The 20,498-nt window shown below is 35.4% G+C and overlaps 1 protein-coding gene across 1 annotated transcript; it reads left to right on the forward strand.

Annotated features, from left to right (window-relative positions):
* Positions 1–1,165: 1,165 nt before the first annotated feature.
* LOC113228943 (WSCD family member CG9164-like) lies at positions 1,166–11,570 on the forward strand. The gene is made up of 5 exons (XM_026462386.1): positions 1,166–1,394; positions 7,486–7,667; positions 9,033–9,142; positions 10,851–11,031; positions 11,421–11,570. Exons 2-5 carry the CDS (start codon positions 7,527–7,529, stop codon positions 11,568–11,570), a joined length of 582 nt encoding a protein of 193 aa, XP_026318171.1. The 5' UTR covers positions 1,166–1,394; positions 7,486–7,526.
* The last annotated feature ends 8,928 nt before the right edge of the window (positions 11,571–20,498 follow it).

Genomic DNA, 20,498 nt, shown 5'->3' on the forward strand with positions numbered 1-20,498 from the left:
AATTTGTTTGTGGATATTATTAATAATAATAACTCGTAGAGATCCCGGGTTCGATTCCCGGGCCGGGGGAAATATTTGTATGATCTACATTTATTTCTCTCGTGAGTTTGGGTGTAATTTGCAGTTGTCTATGCGTGTGTCCATGGCACCCGCTATTATAAAACAACATAGTACACCACTACATAGCATTTCGGTGAAAAAAGGTAAATGTAGTTGAAACCAGCCAGTAGATTGAGAAAAAAAAACAGGAATAATAGTAGTAATAAGTGTGTTTTGAACAATGAAACGTTAAAGAGAAAGGCGAAGACGATACTGAGTGCATCCCATTTTAAATGGAAGACTTTCGTCAAGCCCGTTTGTCACTTATCCTGAGACTACACGAAGATAAAATTTTACGTCCATTGCATCCTTTGATAGTTTTTTATCTTTTCATTGTCGATTTTAATATTTCATATCGACAGGTTGTTAATATCAATCAATTTAAATAGAACTGGTGCCGAAAACAACCATTTTGTTTTGGTTTATTGGTTAATGGTTATAGTCAACTACATAAATAGCTTTTTAACAATAGTAGATTTCGTTTATTCCAAGTAAATTTGATTTCATTGCAGAAAAGTTGTATGTAAAACTAGATAATAGAGGAATAACAGGTTTTTCCTCATTTGACTACAGTTTACAATAACAGTTATTGAAAAATCACTTAACAGTGTAATTCACTATTGACAAACAGCCGATATTGCCATGTCTAGTCGGATTGATACTGGCCTTAGAGGATGAAAAAAAAAAGACACTGGCAAACAACATAGGTACTCAGAAACGTCTTGGTTTTTATGGTTCTTGGTTACCCTCTAAGGTTAGAGCTATGATTATACTTATTAATTATTACGTTACAGTAGGCAAACTTTTTTTTTCAGTAGCTCATTTCATAAAGAGGCTGTATGGTAGGTAGAATCTTTGCCTACCCTTTTGTTTTTCACAAGGTTTATTTAAAAAAAATATACTCTTGACTTTATTTAATGTTTGTTTACATCTTCATATTCTCCTAATCTTTTTAATTTGTGATTGTCATTACTTAGTATTACACACTACAATAAATAAAATGTTAGTTCCGTTTACAATTACTTCAATAAAACATTTTGTAACATTAAAACAAAGGAAAAAACCCCGTCAAATCATCGCATCTGTGTTGTTCATTTCTGTGGTGTTCACATCATACGTATTTATAACAAGTGTTGACGACGAAAGCTACTTCAGGTTGCCACTTCAAGATATCCCAACATTTGAATGGTGCAAGGGGCTAAGAAACATATCAGAACCTCGTAATCCAGTGGGTTTGATCTCGGCCTCTGGATGCGGTAACACTTGGCTTCGATACCTTTTGCAACAAGCTACTGGTAAAACAGAGTGCATTTATTCAGGTTGAACATCCCATGTACTTTTTGGCTCACTCTTAGGGTACGTTCAAATTAGCCGCTGTTCCACCACTTTTTATACAATTTCTAAAAGCGCTGCAACTGCGCAGCGGCCGCGCGACAATCGTGCTGCAATCACCCTCGGATGCAGACACATTAATTTTTCAAATTAACCACGGTGGACGAAAATCGAATTGGAGAAATTATTGAGAATGTAAAACAACACCCAGCAATATGGGAAAGCAGAAACAACACCCAGCAATATGGGAAAGCAGCGCCAATTATTCCAGTCGACCGGTTAAAAAAAAGGCATGGGGAAAATTTAGGTCAAAATTATTTTGACAAAATAAAGGTAACAAACGGATTCTAATACTCTAATGGTATTCTTTTTCATTTATTCTTCTTCAGTTTTAACAAAATAAGTAAAAGTAATGTTCCTTCGTCAGAATCCATCGCGTAACTGATTCGAAAAATAAATCATCACTAAAGATTTGGTTGCACTTCTGCAGCGCAACAGCCACGCGAATGCAGCGTCTAATTAGAACGCGCCCTGAGACTCAATTTGCGTTACGGCGGAATGGAAGCGAATTTTTATAACAAAATTGTAGTTTACAAAATTTGCATTACGTCAATTATTTAATATACAAACTAGATGCGAGGCAAATAACGAGTCGCGTGTCATCCGGAGACGCCTGACGAATCCGCAGGAAGTGGCGTGTAGGCACTGGCAGGCGCAGTGTGACGTTAAAAGTCGACGATATACTACAAAAAAAAAATTGAATCGAGGCGAAATTGACGTTTCCGTTCAATTCCGTTCCACGACTATGTAAATTGAGCCTTATTCGGCAACCATCTTTAAACCATCATTGAAAACCACAAGATACATCAAAACATGATCAAAACTACACCCATGTATATGCAGTCTATGGCATTTTTCCATAAGATTGTGAAGGAACCATTTATTTCGATACTATATACATTATATATACCATATATATTATACTATGCAAGCAATGCATCAAATATTTATAGCGATTATTTTCACAAAAGCTGTACCAGACGCCATCACTCGACGATTATCCATTGATCCATCCATCTATCATCCTAAACATACATCCCAGGCAGTATTTTATTTAATGAACATCATAATATTTTTACTAACATGATGTTCGTTTATTTTTGTGAAAATACTGGACTATTCACTAGTTCGTAATTATTATTGATACAAAGATCGAATAAGTAGGATGGAAATAGGAGGAGGAATAATAAGGAAGTACCCTGGGGCCAACGCTATTTTTACTCATGATTAATGAACTACCACACTATGTCCGATCCGCCAAATGTCTTCTATTCGCGGACGATTTAAAGCTCTTCACGAGGGTTAGTAAGGCGACAGATGCTGAGGCACTCCAATGTGATATTGACGCCGTATCCGAATGGAGTCGAGTCAATAGATTGCCACTAAATGAAAATAAGTGCAAAGTGGTAACTTTTACGCGTAAACGATCACCCCTGTTTACTAGATATAGTTTAAATGACGCTCCTATGGATAGAGTTAATAACATTCGCGACCTAGGTTTAATATTAGATGACAAACTGGATTTTCATACTCACGTGCCTGAAATGTGCAAGAAAGCTAGCAAAACCTTGGGTTTTATTATCAGAATTGCTTCACAATTCCAGAACAGTACAGTAGCAAAGGTTTTGTATAATGCGTATGTACGCAGTAAACTCGAATACGGCGCTATCATTTGGGATCCTCATGAAAATAAATATAACCTTATGGTGGAAAGGCTTCAACGTAAATTTGCTCGATGGTTATATAAGAGAACTTATGGGTACTATCCGTTTCTCTACCCCTCCTTATTTGTAACTGCTATGGTCGATTTAGAAACACTTGCATTTAGGCGAAAATGGATGCTAGTACTACACTACCTATCAATCATTCATAATAAAATCGATAGTCCAGATATTCTCGAGAAATTTAGCATTCAGGTGCCCTCTCGCATTAGTTGGGATGAGGCTGGGATAGTGACGCCACGTCGGCGGCTGCGCTTGCTGCAGCGGCCGGCAGTGCGCACCGTTCGCGCTGCGCATGCGCCCTCCGCGCGGGCACTCACGCTCATCGGAGATATGCTCGCTGACCACTATGACATGGACTTATTTGCTGATTCCTTTGGACAAATTCTTAGGAACGCGAACATATTTTTAAATAATGACTTTTTACGTGTAGGAAATTAGATACTAAGTAGGTTAAGGTTTTGACATTTGTAAGCTAAATTGTATCTATAATTTTATTTTATTTTAATTGTATCGCAATTCTTTATCAATAATTTGTAATGTTGCCTAAGCTTGTGAGTGTTTTGGATACGCTCTGTGAGCCCACTCGCAATATTGATTAAATAAATAAATAAATAACAAAGAACAATACCTTCAATCTAACTGGACTCGAACTAACTGCGCTACAGACTGAATCGGCAGGTGGCGAAGTCAAAGTCAAAGATCATTTATTCCATAGTTAAAATAAATTTACACTTGAAAACGTCACATTTAAGCTACTGCTCGTTCACTCAGCTTCTCAGGGCAATCATCGTAGCCCTGAGAAGAACGAGCAAGAAACTCTAGGGATTGCTCTTTTCAAATAAACTTAAATGCTATGGAATACACTTTGAATCAAATTTGTGTGGATTCTGGAGCCATGTCGTCTTTACATACATCTTTATCTAGCACGTAGTCTTCAATTTTGTATAATGACTTTTCGATCAAAATATTTTTAATGTAGTTTTTAATCTTATTTTAAAAACGTATACAGTTCCCCGTAAAAGGGTTGTTTACCTTGGTTAAACGAAATCGTGGTACCATGAGTTTGGACGTAGCTCTGAGGTTAATATTATGGATATCTTCTTTCTTATTGAAATTATGTATATTTTTACAGAAATATAAAATATTTGAGTAAATGTACTGTGATGCCACAGTCATGATACTAGCCACATTACGAATCGCTCGTTTTTTAAACACAAATATGGTTTGAATATCTGCCTCTTTACCCCACATGAGAATCCCGTAGGATATTACACTATAGAAGTAACTAAAGTAAACTAGTCTAGCAGAACTAACATCGGTAAGCTCACGTATTCTGCGAACTGCGTATGCAGCGGAGCTTAATCTGCGGGCCAGGGAAGATATATGTGGAAACCATTGAAGTTTACTATCTAAGGTCACTCCCAAGAAAACTGCTTTATCAACAAGGTCTAAGTCTGCGTTTATTTCTGTGCTTGGACTAGTCGGTTTTACGTTAGGTAATCCAAATTTAACACATTTTGTCTTCTTGGCATTAAGCAATAAACTACCTTAAAGACGGTATTGTAATTTTTTTAAGCGAATTTCTCTACATGCTATTGTTACAGATCATTGCATTGGGTTACGAACGAGTCCAGTCAAATCGAAGGAATTATACTTCGTGTGTTTTCGATCTTCCAAAGTGAAAAAATCTTTGTTTTATGTCATCATACTGATTTAAACTCTACTGCTTATGCGTAAGGCAGATTCGCCTGAGAAGAATGATTAAGAAACTCTAGGGGATTCTATTTGTAAATATACATTTGAATATATACTTATCACTACAATATTAAATTTAACACTAGAGTACCTACGCGCCCAAAATATTCCAGCAATGCTCGCGCGGGGTAATTATAAAGCCTATTTTGAAACCATACTATTGATTAAATGTGACGCTTTCAAGTGTCTGTTCAAATGATCTTTGACTTTGACTTAAAATTATGAAACATTAATAAAACACTGTTTGTAATTAGCAATAACATTTATTTTTCTTACATTTACATAGCAAAATAACAACAAATAGTCTTTATATTCTTTAATATACACGTAATCTTAAAGTTCAACTATTTGACTTAAATTTGGACGGCATGAGATCAATTATTCTTATCTTTTATTTGGCAAGTGAAATCTATGAGCTAATTAAGTTTTTGTAACATTTTAAAATTGGTTATATAAATAAAAATATCAAAACACTAGTTCTCTAAATTGAATCCACGCATTCTGGGCACACACACTTTGAATACGTAATTCATCAGCGTTTGACGCCAAGCTAATCTAAAAAAATTAAGGTAGTTTGACAATTATCTAGAAAAAATACCCTTAATCTACAAATCCATCAAAAACAGATAAAATATATTTTACTCTGTAAAAAACTATAAATAACTTGTATTTACCTCAAACAATGAACTGTTTTTGCTAAAAATAAAGTACCGAAAAAATGCTCGCACAGCCCAATATGCATGCTTATATGCATGCTTTCTGGACCTGTCCAGGGCGTTCGATCTGGTGTCCTACGATCTGTTATGGAAAAAGCTATATGACCTGTCAGTACCCGGTGCACTGATTGAGATGTTCAAATATTGGTATGGCAACCAGACTAACAGAATTAGGTGGGCTGGCTCGATGTCTGGCCCGTTCAGGCTGCAGTGCGGAGTGAGACAGGGAGGGTTGACATCACCAAGGCTTTTCTGTCTTTATATGAATCAGCTGATCGATGAGCTAAGTAACACCCGAGCAGGATGCTCAGTCGGAGGCCAGTGTTTTAATAACATTAGCTACGCTGACGATATGGTTTTGCTGAGCCCATCGGTATGTGCCCTTAGGAAGCTGTTAGACACGTGTGAAATGTACGCGGAGACTCATGGCCTCAGATATAACGCTAGTAAAAGTGAACTTTTGTTATTTAGAGCCGGCACAAAAACATATAATATAATACCACCAGTCGAGTTAGGAGGTGTCACTTTGAAAATTGTTTCCAAATTTAAGTATCTGGGGCACTGGGTCTCCGCGTCGCAGTCTGACGACCTAGACGTGGAGCGGGAGCGTAGAGCGTTATCGGTAAGAAGTAATATGTTGGTCCGCAGGTTTGCAAAATGCACAACAAGTGTTAAAACTACCTTGTTCAGAGCTTATTGTCAAACTTTCTACACCTGCAGCCTGTGGATCAATTGTACTAAGAAAGCTTATAGCGCACTACGTGTCCTATACAACAATGCGTTCAGGATGTTGATGGGGCTGCCGCGTTACTGTAGTGCGTCAGGGATGTTTGCGGAGGCGCACACGGATGACTTTCATGCCGTCATGCGCAAGCGAGTCGCGTCCCTGATGATGCGCGTGCGCGGCAGCGCCAACAGCCTTCTGAGCGCGGTGGCCAATACAAATGACAGCCCTATACTCAGTCATTGGACGAAGTCGCATGAGTCGCAGATTAGGTGTGAGAAGTGAGGGAGAATCTGGTAATTTTCCCCCATTTCTCATGTGAATTTTTATTTTATTTTTATTTTTGTATATTAATTGTAATTTAATTTTATTTTCTGAATTAAACATGTGAAATCACTAACATAGCACATAAGGTCATTGTTACTAACACATATGGATGTAAATCTGAAATAAATGTATTATTATTATTATTATATTATAATAATTTCACAGTCAATTTGCTCAGGCGTCCGTGTGCCACCGGGATCAGGCGTCCGTGTGCCACCGGGATCAGGCTACTGACAGGAGCGCAGACAATTGAGTGAGGAATACATGAGATAGCAATAATACGGTTAAAAGTTCACGAAATAATAGCAATCAAAGCACTCTGGGCTACATATGTAGCCCGCGCGAGTACTCTAGAAACATCTTAGACCACGGATTTTTGTCATCAAGTACGCAGAAGCTGTTTAATAAATAACCTTTGTATCACTATACTTTTAATACTCGTAAATGACAAATTTTAAATATCAAACTGAACCTTACTATAGAAGCTTGCCCCTTAAAATGAATTGAAGACTTTGTATCAACAATAATACGTGCCAGTGCTTAGTTCTTGTTCACCACAAAAACTTTACACGTCTCCTTCTCCAGTATGCAGATTTCGTCTATATTTATTCGAAACATTTCAGTCTATTTATTTTAGACAATTATACGAGTACTGAAATGCCACACATTTAGAAACGACATAAAAAGGTTTAGATTTTATTTCAGTTCTTTCAATTAAAAATGATCTAACTATATAACTATTCTCCAGGTATAATAACAGGGTCAGTGTACAACGATACATATCTACAAATGCAAGGATTCCCTGGTGAATTTCGCAAAGATGGTTCCGTGTTGCTTGTGAAGAGCCACTTGCTTATGGAGTTGACCTCAAACTTTGTCCAATTCGACTCCGTCGTACTGCTCATTCGGAACCCAAGAGATTCTATACTGGTATCCACTGCTTAGTTTGAGTACACACACACAATTGGGCACAATTTGGTTTAAAGAAGGGTCAAACCCATTCTCCAATATACAGTTTTCCTTTCAAAGTTTTTCTACACCTTAAAAGCATGAAAATGCACGAAGACAGCCAGCTAGCTAAACTCGGAATGCTTTGCAATGCCACTGGCATAAAAGACTAATTTTTCTACTCCTGTATTTTATCTATCTATCAATTATAATTTCATAACCCATATCACAAAGGCGCTCTTTTTAGTTCTGAACCAATTTCATTACAGTTGTGTACATTGAACTATAATGAGGTTTAGGAAGAAACATCATACTTTTGCTAATTAAAAGAGTCTCCTTAAATGCGTTAATGCGTTCTTGTACAGAATAACGTCACCATATTTGTGAAATTTTTAAAATTCCAATTAATTTATGAACAATATCTCAAAATGTCACATAACAGGTATAAAGGCGTGTCTATGTGGTAAAAAAGACTATTTAAAAACAATATAAAATATGTCGCTGCTCAAACGCTCTGTTGCCCCCTGATTGGTTAAAATATAAGCGTTACTTGGCCAATCACTAATATAATATAAAGTATTTCCCTAAAATTTGGCGTTAGAATTGAATTAAAGTGCTACATCACATTGAAAATATAATAATATAGATGTCGCTTTGGACGAATATTCAGTGAATAAAACAATTTAAATTTAAATTTACAAGTAGCACACACATTTTAAAGAGGATGGCTATGACACTGAAGAAGACAAGCTTTCTGGATGTCCTAGCATATCGACAACCGATGACAACATCAGAAAGGTGAAGAACAGGGTAATAGGCAATCGCAGTACACAGATTATTTGCAATGGCAAGATTGCTAATGAACTTAGAATATCATTTGACTCATGTCAAAATATTTTTCACGTATAGTTTGGATGTGAAATAGTTAACAGCAAAAGTTGTCCCAAAAATCTTCACGCGCCACGGCTTGCTCGTGAGTTTTGGCCAAACATGATTCCGTTACGAACTGTACTGTTTCTGGAAAAAAAATGCATTACAGAACGACGCTTTGGCAATGTTGAGGAGCGTAAAGATATAATCGCCGAAACAACTTAACACCATGCACCATAACGAAAACTTGTAAACCAGAAATTCTTCGGGGATTGGAAAAAGCGCTGGCACAAATGTATTATATCTGAGGGAGAATACTTTGCAGGAGTCAACATTGCAATCAATGAATAGAATAAAAATTGTTTTTAGAAAGTAAAAAATTCCGCGTATGTTTTATTCACACGTCTTTTATAAATTACTCCTCACACGATAAAAAAGCTCTCTTACTCTATTTTTAAAACCTGTTTTTTATCGCAGGCTACCGTTAACATTATATATGCGTTAAACTTAGAATCAGAAAGAAATGTAAGTGAAGAAGTTTTCAATAATATTCATGATGCTGTTGCGCCACCTTCAATGTTCGAAGAGTAAGTACTATATTATTATCGCATCAGTATAGCTCCTTGTGAAAGGTTCGTCCAGGGAAGTACTGCCACCTTACCTATTTCTGCCGCCAAGCAGCAATGTCAGCATTACTGTACTCCAGGTTTGAAGGGTAAGGGTGCTGGTGAAATTACAGGCACATGGGACTTGTCAACTTATGTCTCAGGGTGACGGGTGCAGTGACAGTACGCCTCAGCTCTTTGCAATTTAAAGAGCTGAGTGGCACTGCAACTGTTATGGACAGGTGTGTGGCTTACCATCAGGCGCATGACTTGTTAAAACTTTACGTCAAGAAAGCGCAACATTAAAAATTATTATTTTAATCATATTTAACCGCTCACGCGATTCATGCGTCTCTGGAAGCATACCACACCTGGAGGTGCCGGTAATGATTTTATACCGATTTATCGGATATCGAAGTTATAACAGGTAAAAGAACTAATACTAATTGCTATTTCGTTAACTACTCTAGCAAACCATAAAGTTTTTAATGTCTGGGTGTGTCATTTAAAAAATAAACAACTTCAAAAATACGTCACGACAATCGTGTGTGTTATTGTTTGGGCTGGTGATGTCGGTGTTTATTTATTGAAAACATACCGTAAGTTGCGTTTTTTAAGTTAACCCTGAATATAAATGTTTATAAACTATACTTTAAGGAGTAATTTCATGGTAAACATTAGAACCACTCAAACGGAATATTATCATATTTACCCAAGTACACCAAAAATTTCATTAGTGCTTTTTAAGTGCAGGATTTGCGATGTATTGCTGCATTTTATTTGAGATGTTTTTGTTGTAGTACGGAGGGTATTTATTTAGTAATGCAGAATATTAATTTTTATTTTTAAAAACTTGTATTTAAACTAAATCCTTTTCTAATTTGCGAAACCAAATAGCCGCCATTTTGCGGTAGGATGAGCGCATCGCGTGAGCGGTTAAGAACCAGACTCATGTTTGTGTAACCTCCTTCATTCCTTACGGTTTATAGCCAGGTCCTTGACCTCCTTATAGCTGTTCGCTTTGATCTTTATTTATTTGGTTGCCCAACAGAATATATACAATATTCAATACAATATTTAATATCTATGTTAATGTATATGTCCCATTAACAGGGAAACGCAGCATTCTTAATTATGACATCAGACTAACAAGTAAGGAACAAAAATAAACAAAAAAAGCAAAGTACAATCCTCTCAACATAGCACATGAGTTGCCATGTATAAAATAGAAATTATAAATAAATGTGAATTTGGAAAAAATACAACATTGAAACTCTTTATCCTTGCAATACACAAAAAAAATCACTGAAATTCAGTAATTTTTTGTTTGTATCGGTTATCTTCTTTTTTATTTGTTCATTATACGCCATTTTAGTCTTCCTCTCTTTCTTTTCCCTTCTATCTTCCCCTCAATTATCATTCTCACAAATCCGTCATTACGTAACGAACGTCCAAACATTTTTCCATTCCATTGTCTATTGTATTCAAAAGATTCGTCAAAACCTATATCTGAAGTACCGCTCTGTACAATTACGAGACACGACTAATCACTAAGAAAGACAGGGAGAGATTGGAACCATTTGAAATCTGGTGAAGCAAATAGAACAAATAAAATGGATTGAGAAGCTATCAAATTTGAAAGGGGTTTAGGAAGAAAGAAAATTTTAGTTATTTCCACCGAAATTTTCAGATTCGGCGACGATTGGTCACACCTAGTTACCTTACTTCTAAAAGAATGGACAAAATTGTACACGGACTGGCTTACCAAATACCACCGCCCAATGCACGTCGTGTTCTATGAGAATTTGATCGAAGATACTAGAAACGAGCTGCAAGCGATACTCGACTTTTTGAATGTCACTGTTTCATTGGTATACTTTGAACATAATTTTAAGACATAAGGCCCGGAATCAATGGTATTATACTTATGCTCACTGCCCGGAATAAACAACTAGTAGAAGTGTGAAGTGGGCGGTCACTATGGCTACAAGCCATGGTTACGTTCATGTTACTTTCCCTAGAACAAAACCTTGCGTTAGTCTGCTAATGCCGTAACCTAACATGCTCGCCGCGAATGTTACGTTACGATAATAAGATTATTGGTCAGCCGCCACTTTAACCTTGACGTGCTTTTATCACGATCAAATAGCGATTGTATCATCCGGTCAGCATGATCAATCTTATACATATGTACCATGGAGAGATAATTAGATTTGGACTACTATGTGGCTTATAATTATGTTCTGTACTTTTTTTGCAGTGGGACATCACTTGTGCAATCGACAGAAAGAATGACTTGGATAACCTGTTCCGACATGTTAAGAAATATAAATATTTCAATCCTATCACAAAAGACATGTATAAGAAATTGGAGTTGGCCCAAAATAGAGTCTATGACCTTATCAAATAGTAAACAATAATGTATTTTTTCGTCTCCTGTGGTTTAATCTGTCAATTATTATTTTATGAACCTTATCACAAAGGCGCTCTTTTTCGTTCTGAACCAAGATACTAGTCTATTGTACTCGCAACTGAAAAATTTTGAAAATCATTGTAGTTCTGTGCACAGAATTGTAATGGATTTCAAAAATAGAACGTGTTTATTTGAAGTCTAACACCCATATTTATGAACAAAACAAGTTGCACTTAAGAAAATTCTTCAATAAGATCGATTTTAAAGTGCGACTTGGTGTTGTTTGACATTTATGAACATTTTTTCGCTCGGTCTTATCCAAGGTCAGTCTCAAGTTTTACTTTGAAGCCATTCACTTTGTTTTTTCAAAAATTAAAAGCTGGTATTTTTGAAAACTGTTTTGTAGTCTGTGGACTTTTGTTTCTGGCAGTTAGCAAACAATTACCTTTGCCTTTTCTTCAGCGGAAAGAATATAAAAAATTAATCAAACTATTATCAATATAAATTAATATTGATTTTTTATATTCCATTTTAACATATATTAATTAATTATTATGACTGAACTTGCACTGGCGGCAAAATGGTGTTCACAATTATTTTTTTGGAAAATCTGGAACATGAACATGAAAACCAATGAAGATTAGAGTTATCTCTCTCTGTTTTATTGTATCACTCGCTGTAGGGATATGAATTATTTCTATATATTACAATGTGTTGAACTGTTTGTTGAAATAACTGAAGTGTGAAACTTCTTGGGTACACACCTAGTAAATTCAGGAACAGAATAGGTATGTTCCATGTGAAATGAGAAACCAAAACAAGTCGATAGCAGTAAACAAAACTGGTGTTTCTCTTACTGGAGATGTTCCTTTGTATCTAGGTACATAATGGGTTCTTATAAACCTATAACTTTAATATTTATTTTTTCGTTATTGATACAATGATTTATAAGTATTTTGACATTGTCAACTATTTAGAAACAGTACCAAGAGGATTGGCCCCGTGGTGCAGTTTACGCCATAGTGGTACTTGAATCTTTTATAATATTCATAAATATCATATAGTTCGTACTTTATATTACTTTCCTACTTAATGAGAAGAATAGGTACACATCACATTTTCATTCCTGTATCGGCTGAAAAACTGTTCGTCATCCAGTACATCTAAGATATTGCCAGGATCTCTCAGATATCTTAAAGGTGCTCTTACACCACGGTAATCATCTTCGTTCTCCATATAATTAGCCATGAAGGCATTGACCTACCAACAAATGGACATCGGGTCTAATACAAAAACCACGAAAAAAAAAGTCCGAAGTTAACTCATACAAGCGTAGTTACATGTAACGAAATATAAAAAACTAAAACATTTAATTTAAATTGTAACGTCATTGCAGTACTGCTTAAATTTGCTTACAACAATTCAGGGGCCCCAAAAACACCATATTCAGCTTCGACTGAAAATTACTTGAACACAAGAGTAATGGAATAGCCTTTCTCGTAAATATTAATATTTTTTTTTATATATATGTCGAATTTTGTACAAATTCACTCAAAGGTATAATAAAGAGTTGGGCAGATACATGCATACAATTATTACTACAAATATGAAAATATGCGTGTACTATAAGAAATGTACCGATACTCTAACTAAACGTAAACTCAAATATCCGTAATTCCGATTTATAACAAAACCGTTACTATTTCGAGTAATTTTGATGCTTTTTACATAGACAAAATTAGCTTTTGTTTTGTAATCTTCGTAAAAACACATTATGAAAATTCGAGCTAATGTTATTTCGGGCAAATGTATTTTCTGACTTGTGATAGGTAATCCCAAGCCGTAAAACGAGTACAACAATATTTTGTTAGTTATTGCTAACGTTTAATAAAAAAATCATTTTAAAAATAGGATTAAAATCAAAACAACTCTACAGTTTCTTTGTTCTAAGTATTTAAATCGCTTGTGGTTCGAACAATTGAAAATGACCAAGTTTATATAAGCTTCTTGAAACTGGCGTCATGGGTCTCTTTCCATCTTCTGCGCATGTAATGAGTAGAAAAAGGACAGTTAGCTATTTCATTATTTCGTGTGCTTTTGTAATTTATATTTACGATTCAGTTATATATAAATTATATCTATGAAACTGTACAAAATAACACTTTTAAATGACAACTATGATAACACAATATATATGTGTTTAGTGAAAATATGATACAAAATCCTGTTTTCACACTTTATTGCAGTAATTTTTACAAGTTATTATTTGTACTGCATATATTAGTACTGCATGATTGACAACCGCGCTGTCACTCGAACAAACGAAGACTATTGCGCGATTGACGCTCTGTATGCAATTTTAACGCCTTACAGGTGCGTACACTTTTTAGTGCGAACCCGACGTCCATTTATTGGTAGGTCAATGCATGAAGGCATCAAAGTCGTTCATTTTAAAAGTATTTTAATTCAAATTTATAAACCAAAACAAAAAAGTAGGTAAACACGTAAAATAAAAAATGTCGGAGCAACTCAAGAGAAAACGCAAATAACCAGTGATAAAAATGTTAAAATATTTCCAAGTCAGACTTAAAACAGCTAAAGATCGATTTTATACAAGTGCTACTTAACTCGAACCTGAGACCGAGTTAAGGTTGAGCTTAGACATAAAAATCATTCTTAAATACCAATTATTGACTTAAGTCGCGCTTGAGACTTTTTTATGCTTAAGTCGGACTTACTTATTACATATCTTGGTCTGTTTTTTATTAAGTTTTGGCTTGGATACAAGTCCTTTGAGCCATGTCTTTGTTTAATTATCGGAATCCTCAGTAATATTTTCCATTGCGATTCTAATACATTATGTTTTCACTTTCTCTTAAATAGTAAACTTAGTTCACTTATTTGGGTTTGTTAAATAGTCTTAAGCGGCGGGAGTTAATAATTATAAAAGTGTGAAAGTGAAAAACTTTCACTTAAATCACATTATTTTATTTTAACTTATTGGAAGACCAATCTTACAGAGTAAAAACTGAAATAATAATCGAGAGCCAATTTTGGGTCTTCACCTACAGACACACATTAAATGGACGAGCATTCAATTATAACTATATAACTACTAACTATACTATATACATTTTCGCGACATTTACTAATTACCTACTCGCCAAAAAACTACTAATAAGACGCTTCACCGTTGCAACACTAGTGTTAAAAAGGTCAATCTTGGACAATTTATGGAAGCTATTACTCGCACGTACGAGATATGAATTCCGCCAAAAAATCGAAGAGGCCAGAGGTACGCAGAAAAGCGAATTTAGCACAAGTGACTTTGGAGGCGCTCTAGGAGAAGTCTTGGGTATATCCTATCTTCTATCACTTTGAACAAAAACTTTGAATTCGTAATTAATGGAATTTTCAGGATTTTGGTTTAAAATAAGGAATAAAATAAAATTAATCTTTGTAAAAACTGTACTCGGAACTTCAAAAGCCCGCCATTTTGTCCTAATTTGGTCTTAAAATGTCACGTTACACGAGGCGACTTTTAGCATCGATGCAAACGAGATGCGAGCGCGCGACTGCATCAATACAAACGCATGTTTGCACCGCTACACTTGCGATTAGCGACCGCATGCTGAACATCGCCGTGTGTAACGTGACTTAAACACGGCACTTGCCATTCCAAAACAAAATCACAGGTTCAATCCTTGCCAGAGGCTTATACTACACCAGCTTGTGCTTTGCCCGGAAAGGTAAAGAAAATATCTAGAAGAAATGGAATTGTATTGCAGTGACCGAAAGAGAAAACCGTTGAACATGTTTCAGTGCGGTGGAAAATTGAATTCTAATTTCGTGCAAATAGAATTTTCAAAGTAATAATGTTTACAAACATTGCAGTGGCGGTAACCGAAAAACCAACATTTTATTGTATTGCACCAGACAATTTTAACTACCTACAAATAGTACTACTTTTCAAAATACTTACTCAGCTAAAGTTTGTCAGCAAAATGACTTTTCTCTTTTCCGTAAAAATTTGTTTGCTGTTATGTAGAATTTTCTCGCTGTTGAAGACTTCAAACAAAACACGTGACTGCAAACATTTCTAATATCAGAAAATTTCAGAACTTTACAAACACAAACCACAGAATCTTAACGCTCTAAATCACACAAAACGCACGCATACTGACATAAACAAACGCATATTCGCCGTTAATGTACATAACTTTATCTCGTGTAACAGGGCGCTAACAATACTTGCAAATGAGAATGAGTTTATTAATGCATTTCAGCTCATCGCTATAGCATTCACTCAGAAAAACATCATAGTCTGACAACAAAAAATGGTTGCGGTTTTGTCAAAACGTCACTGTAACTTGCGGGCATCAAACACAGGGGCGGATGTTAAAGCATGAAGCCTTTATTTTGTTTCTCATCACTTTAGTGCCCCAAATAAATCCCTCGGGATTTTTTTGCCATCACAGCCATGAGCGGTAATGACTTTTCTTTTAATTTGTAGCACGACATTCTTCCTTACATAGGTCAGGTTCAGGCAAGGAGGTTACTTAGGTTCAAAATTTAAACATTCGTTTAAAATGTTATCTAAACAGAAATTTAATTGCAAGTCAGCCACATACTACCTATATATTTAATAGTAAGAATTGATTTTAATTGTTTCCTGTACAAAATTTAGCAATTTTTTTACAATCTATCATGGCTAAGCACCATTTTTGTTCGAGTTGTAATATCTATAGAACAATAGCTAGCTGACCATCTGTTGATGAAAAAAGAACCGCCGTTTGCAAATATTGAGTTGAGTATTCATGTACAAGTAATAAACGATGAAAACAGACGATAAAAGAAACAAAACTCGAGTTTTTTATAGTCCTCAGCCTTAGGCTTCGGGCTTTTAATAGGCCCTCCTTAGTGATATCTTATTTACCGTCCGTAATACGCATAGATTTAGTATGCAATGTTTTTCCATCCTATAAGCAATGTAGGTACTAATAATCCTAATGTAAAGTAGATTTCCTTTACTTGTAACTTGTCACTTCCTATATTTTTTTCTATCCTCTATGGTTAACACTGAAATCTAGACAGATAAACAACAATTAGAAGCTCCTCAAAATCGTCTATGGTTTTAAAGTTCATGGTTATAGTCTTAGAGGATGGAAAAAAAAGGGTTATAGTTATTAACTTAATAACGTGTATAAAATATTGCAAATGATGTGTTATAAAGTATTTATTACAAAAGGTCTTAGACTATGGAAACTAAAGGAAATCTTATGTTGAGATATATAAATCAGACGTTATATGTACATGATGCATTTCGATATCGGAAAAAAAAACATGTTATTGTCTTTGTTTAACTATTGCGTGCCGTCTTAAGCCAAAAGAGATAGCATTACATTGGTCTGTGTCAAACACGGGAATCGAAAATACGTAACGTCATCTTAAATGCCAACTATGTCCATTTCGCAGTACATGAGGTACATGTTACGGTTGTCAAAGGGAAGTACATCAAATGTGAAAACAAATGTTTTTCCAAGTATTTTATTGAATTATTCGCATCTATTGTAATAAAATGGACAAAAGTATTGACAGTGACAACAATTAAGTATTAATGAGAATTCGTTGCTGCAGCATTACGGGATGTGGCATTTGAAAAAGCGAAGATCGACCGAATGTAACATTATACAGTCACGTGTTATTTTTCTGACTATAAATCACAGAAAAGCCGAAATATCTCATGTAATTAGACATATTTATGTAGTTTATTCATAAATTTTGCCAAATTTTGCTTTGGTTTCTTCAGATTGCCTGTTTGTTTGTATATTTTGATGATTGTTGTTAACGCTTATTTTGGGATAGTGTTGTTCTTGAAAGCGTACATAATATTATCGATATTCTTTTATTAAAATAATTCACTTCGAGGTTTTTATTATTTTATTATTATTATTTTTACTATTTCAAGTTTGTAGGTATACTCAGGACAACTCTAATTCCTTCCAGGAGGCGGCCCGATTATTCTGGAGGTGGTAAAACTTTCTGAGTATTTTAAATTTCTTATCAAGGGGGTCAATTTGGATGCATTAATTTAAGAATAGGTAAAAGCCAGTGTGTGAATATGAAGGAAATGTGATGTGAAATCAGCCTGCAAAATTTGTATATGCAATCCATGTTTTGCGTTTCAGTAACTTTGTGCTTTAAGATATGAGTTTGAGAAAGTAAGGCGACGATATGGACTTTTATCCATTATTGTTGAACCCGTCCTGTTAAGAATATAAATTGCAGCGTTGACTAACTCTGTCCAAAGCCCTTGGGGCAAGTCTTTCGCATGCATCATAGCTCTCGCAGCTTCGACAATGATTCTGTTTTCTCTTTATACAGAACCGTTTTATTGCGGCGTATATATTGTCATTCTTTGACGAATACCATTGTCTTCCAGTATTTTCTTTATGGTCTGATTATCAAACTCTCCACTGTTATCAGACAGTAACTCCTGTACTTTGTGTCCTGTTGCTTTTATTTCAGCTAACATCAGTTTCAACTTCTGGCTTACTTCTGATTTTTGTCTCATCAGGTGCACATAACGAAATTTCGAAAATATATCCTTAAAGAGAACAAAATACCTAAATTCGGAAATCTAAAATCTGAAGGGGCCACAAACATCTGCATGTATGAGCTCTCCGACTTCAGTAGCTTTTCTTCTAGTTCCAAATTTCATTTTGTGTGACTTTCCATATATACAACCTTCACATAACGCACTGTCCTGCTTCAACTTTATTCCTAACTCTCTTTCCAAAACTTTCTTTACTAAAAGAATTAAGATGGTCCAAGAAAGAAAGTATGCTATCTTTAGGTAATATTGTGAAAGTATCCTCAACGTACCGTTTGAAAATCTTCGGCCTAGCTGGGGCCACGGGTAAAACTCGCTCCTCGAAGTCTTCCATGAAAATATCGGCAACAACGGTAGACACCGGGGAGCCCATCGCTATACCGTCAATTTGTAGGTAGAATTCATTATTCCACAATAGATAGCCTGATGTTAGGCAGTGTTCTAATTATTCTGCATATTCAATGGATACATTATGTTCCCTTAGCATTCTACGTACTTTGTAAAATTAAAAATTAGGTATATAATTAATAACCATTGTAACTATAGTGAAAAAATAGGGTTTGCATCAATATTAGACATAACTGGTTGAAGACTGTACCACCTCAGTCAACCGTGACCATGGGACCTGTAAAGGGCCCGAAACGTCGGTTTGTTTGAAAAAACAAATATACGCGATTTAAATCCGGAAAAATAGTGTCATTTCCTATGTGTAATAATCGCGAAAACCTAAGAACTCGATATCATTTAGGGTAATTACTTGCTTGTTGTTTGCAACGTCGGTCAGTACCGACAATTTGCCTTTACCAATTGCTTGAACTGTCTCTCATTCGCAGTTGTTACCGCGTATGTACCTTCAAAATCTTCAAATGTTTCAAAAAGATCACGCCTATAAGTAACATGGCTCGTAGCTCCGTTGTCAACAAACCAATTATCATAATCTACGTTTGAACTTTTGTTGTCAAAAGCCATGACTCATGTTTACGTTCGTGCGTGGATCACCCTTAGAACTTGATGGTTTCTGTTTGGGCGGACGTCTATCGGTAATCCACTTAGAGCATCCTTTGACTCTAGGGTCGATCTCACCGCAATACTGACATTTTTCTTTATCTCTTTTATTACATGGTTTCTTATTCTTCTTTAGTTTAGACTTTGTTCCTTACACGTAAAGAGCTTCCATATTGTCTTCATTCTTAGAAGATAGTGCTTTCTCGTGAGCAGTTGGCTTGTTATCTATTGTTCGATTAGACTATGACATTAACAACCAGCTGGATTTAAATGCGAACTGGCAGTTCTTCAGGCAGTGTGTCCAAAATTTTACAAATGAGGAACGTTTCTGATAAATCACCTTGTTTTGACTTTAGTAATTCTTGCGTTAGCGAAAACCACATATTCTTTATTTTTGACAAGTGGTTAACTATGTCACCTTAAGTTAATTTCTTATAGCCAAAGAATTCCAAGCAGAGGTCATAAGCTCGATCTTCTGACATTCCATCATACAAGCGGTGCAGTTCTAACCATACCTCTCTAGAATTAGAATATCGCATAGCTTCCTGAAGGTTACCATCTGACAGATTTGTAGTTATTACTAGCAACGCTATACAGTCTCCCTTTTGATAGGTCTGCAGTTGCTTCTCGTAATCAGCTCTCTCATTTGAGGTAGCATTCGATGCTAATATAGGTCTGCTAACATTACCTTCCACAATATCTAGTCCCCTAATCCTCTCTGAGCTATAATTAATTTGTACGTCCATGTCGTCCAATTCCTATCGTCGAGCAGACCAACTTGCATTTCGGTCACTTCAAAAACGATTTGTCCATTTTTGCTACTTAATTATCAAGGGTGAACTCCCGACATTCCTTTCTTTATAAGGGTCTTTAACGCTTTGCTACCATATTAACGTAATAACGTGAATCTATATTGCAAACGATATTTTTTAAAGTATTTATTACGAAAGGTACACAATTGACAGAGATGTTAGGAAAATATGTAGTTGCTAGGATACATAAACGACAAAGCATGCAGTCTTCTTAACATAATGTTTTTTCCAAATACTTGGCATTTCATGAAGAGGCTGTACGGTAAAACTTTTGCCTACCTAAATAAATGGGTGAAAACTCGAAAAAAAAAGATTTGTTTTGATGTTTGTTTACATCTTCATTTTCTACTGTATTTTTCTAATTTTTATTATCAGTTACTAGTCATATAACTTACAATTTTTAAATATAATTAAGGCAATTCAATAAAATGTTGCTTCCTTTTATAATCAGTTCAATTAAACATTTTGTAATATCAAAGCAAAGGACAAAACCCC

This window comes from Hyposmocoma kahamanoa, unplaced genomic scaffold, assembly GCF_003589595.1.
Source record: "Hyposmocoma kahamanoa isolate Upper Pololo Valley unplaced genomic scaffold, ASM358959v1 263, whole genome shotgun sequence".
Lineage (NCBI taxonomy): Eukaryota > Metazoa > Arthropoda > Insecta > Lepidoptera > Cosmopterigidae > Hyposmocoma > Hyposmocoma kahamanoa.

Excerpts from the sequence above, each read along its gene's own strand:
- LOC113228943 (XM_026462386.1), top strand. The coding sequence starts at position 7,527 with ATGCAAGGATTCCCTGGTGAATTTCGCAAAGATGGTTCCGTGTTGCTT. Across the intron at positions 9,143-10,850 it reads CCACCTTCAATGTTCGAAGA|ATTCGGCGACGATTGGTCAC; the intron begins GTAAGTACTATA and ends CGAAATTTTCAG. Across the intron at positions 11,032-11,420 it reads TGAATGTCACTGTTTCATTG|TGGGACATCACTTGTGCAAT; the intron begins GTATACTTTGAA and ends CTTTTTTTGCAG.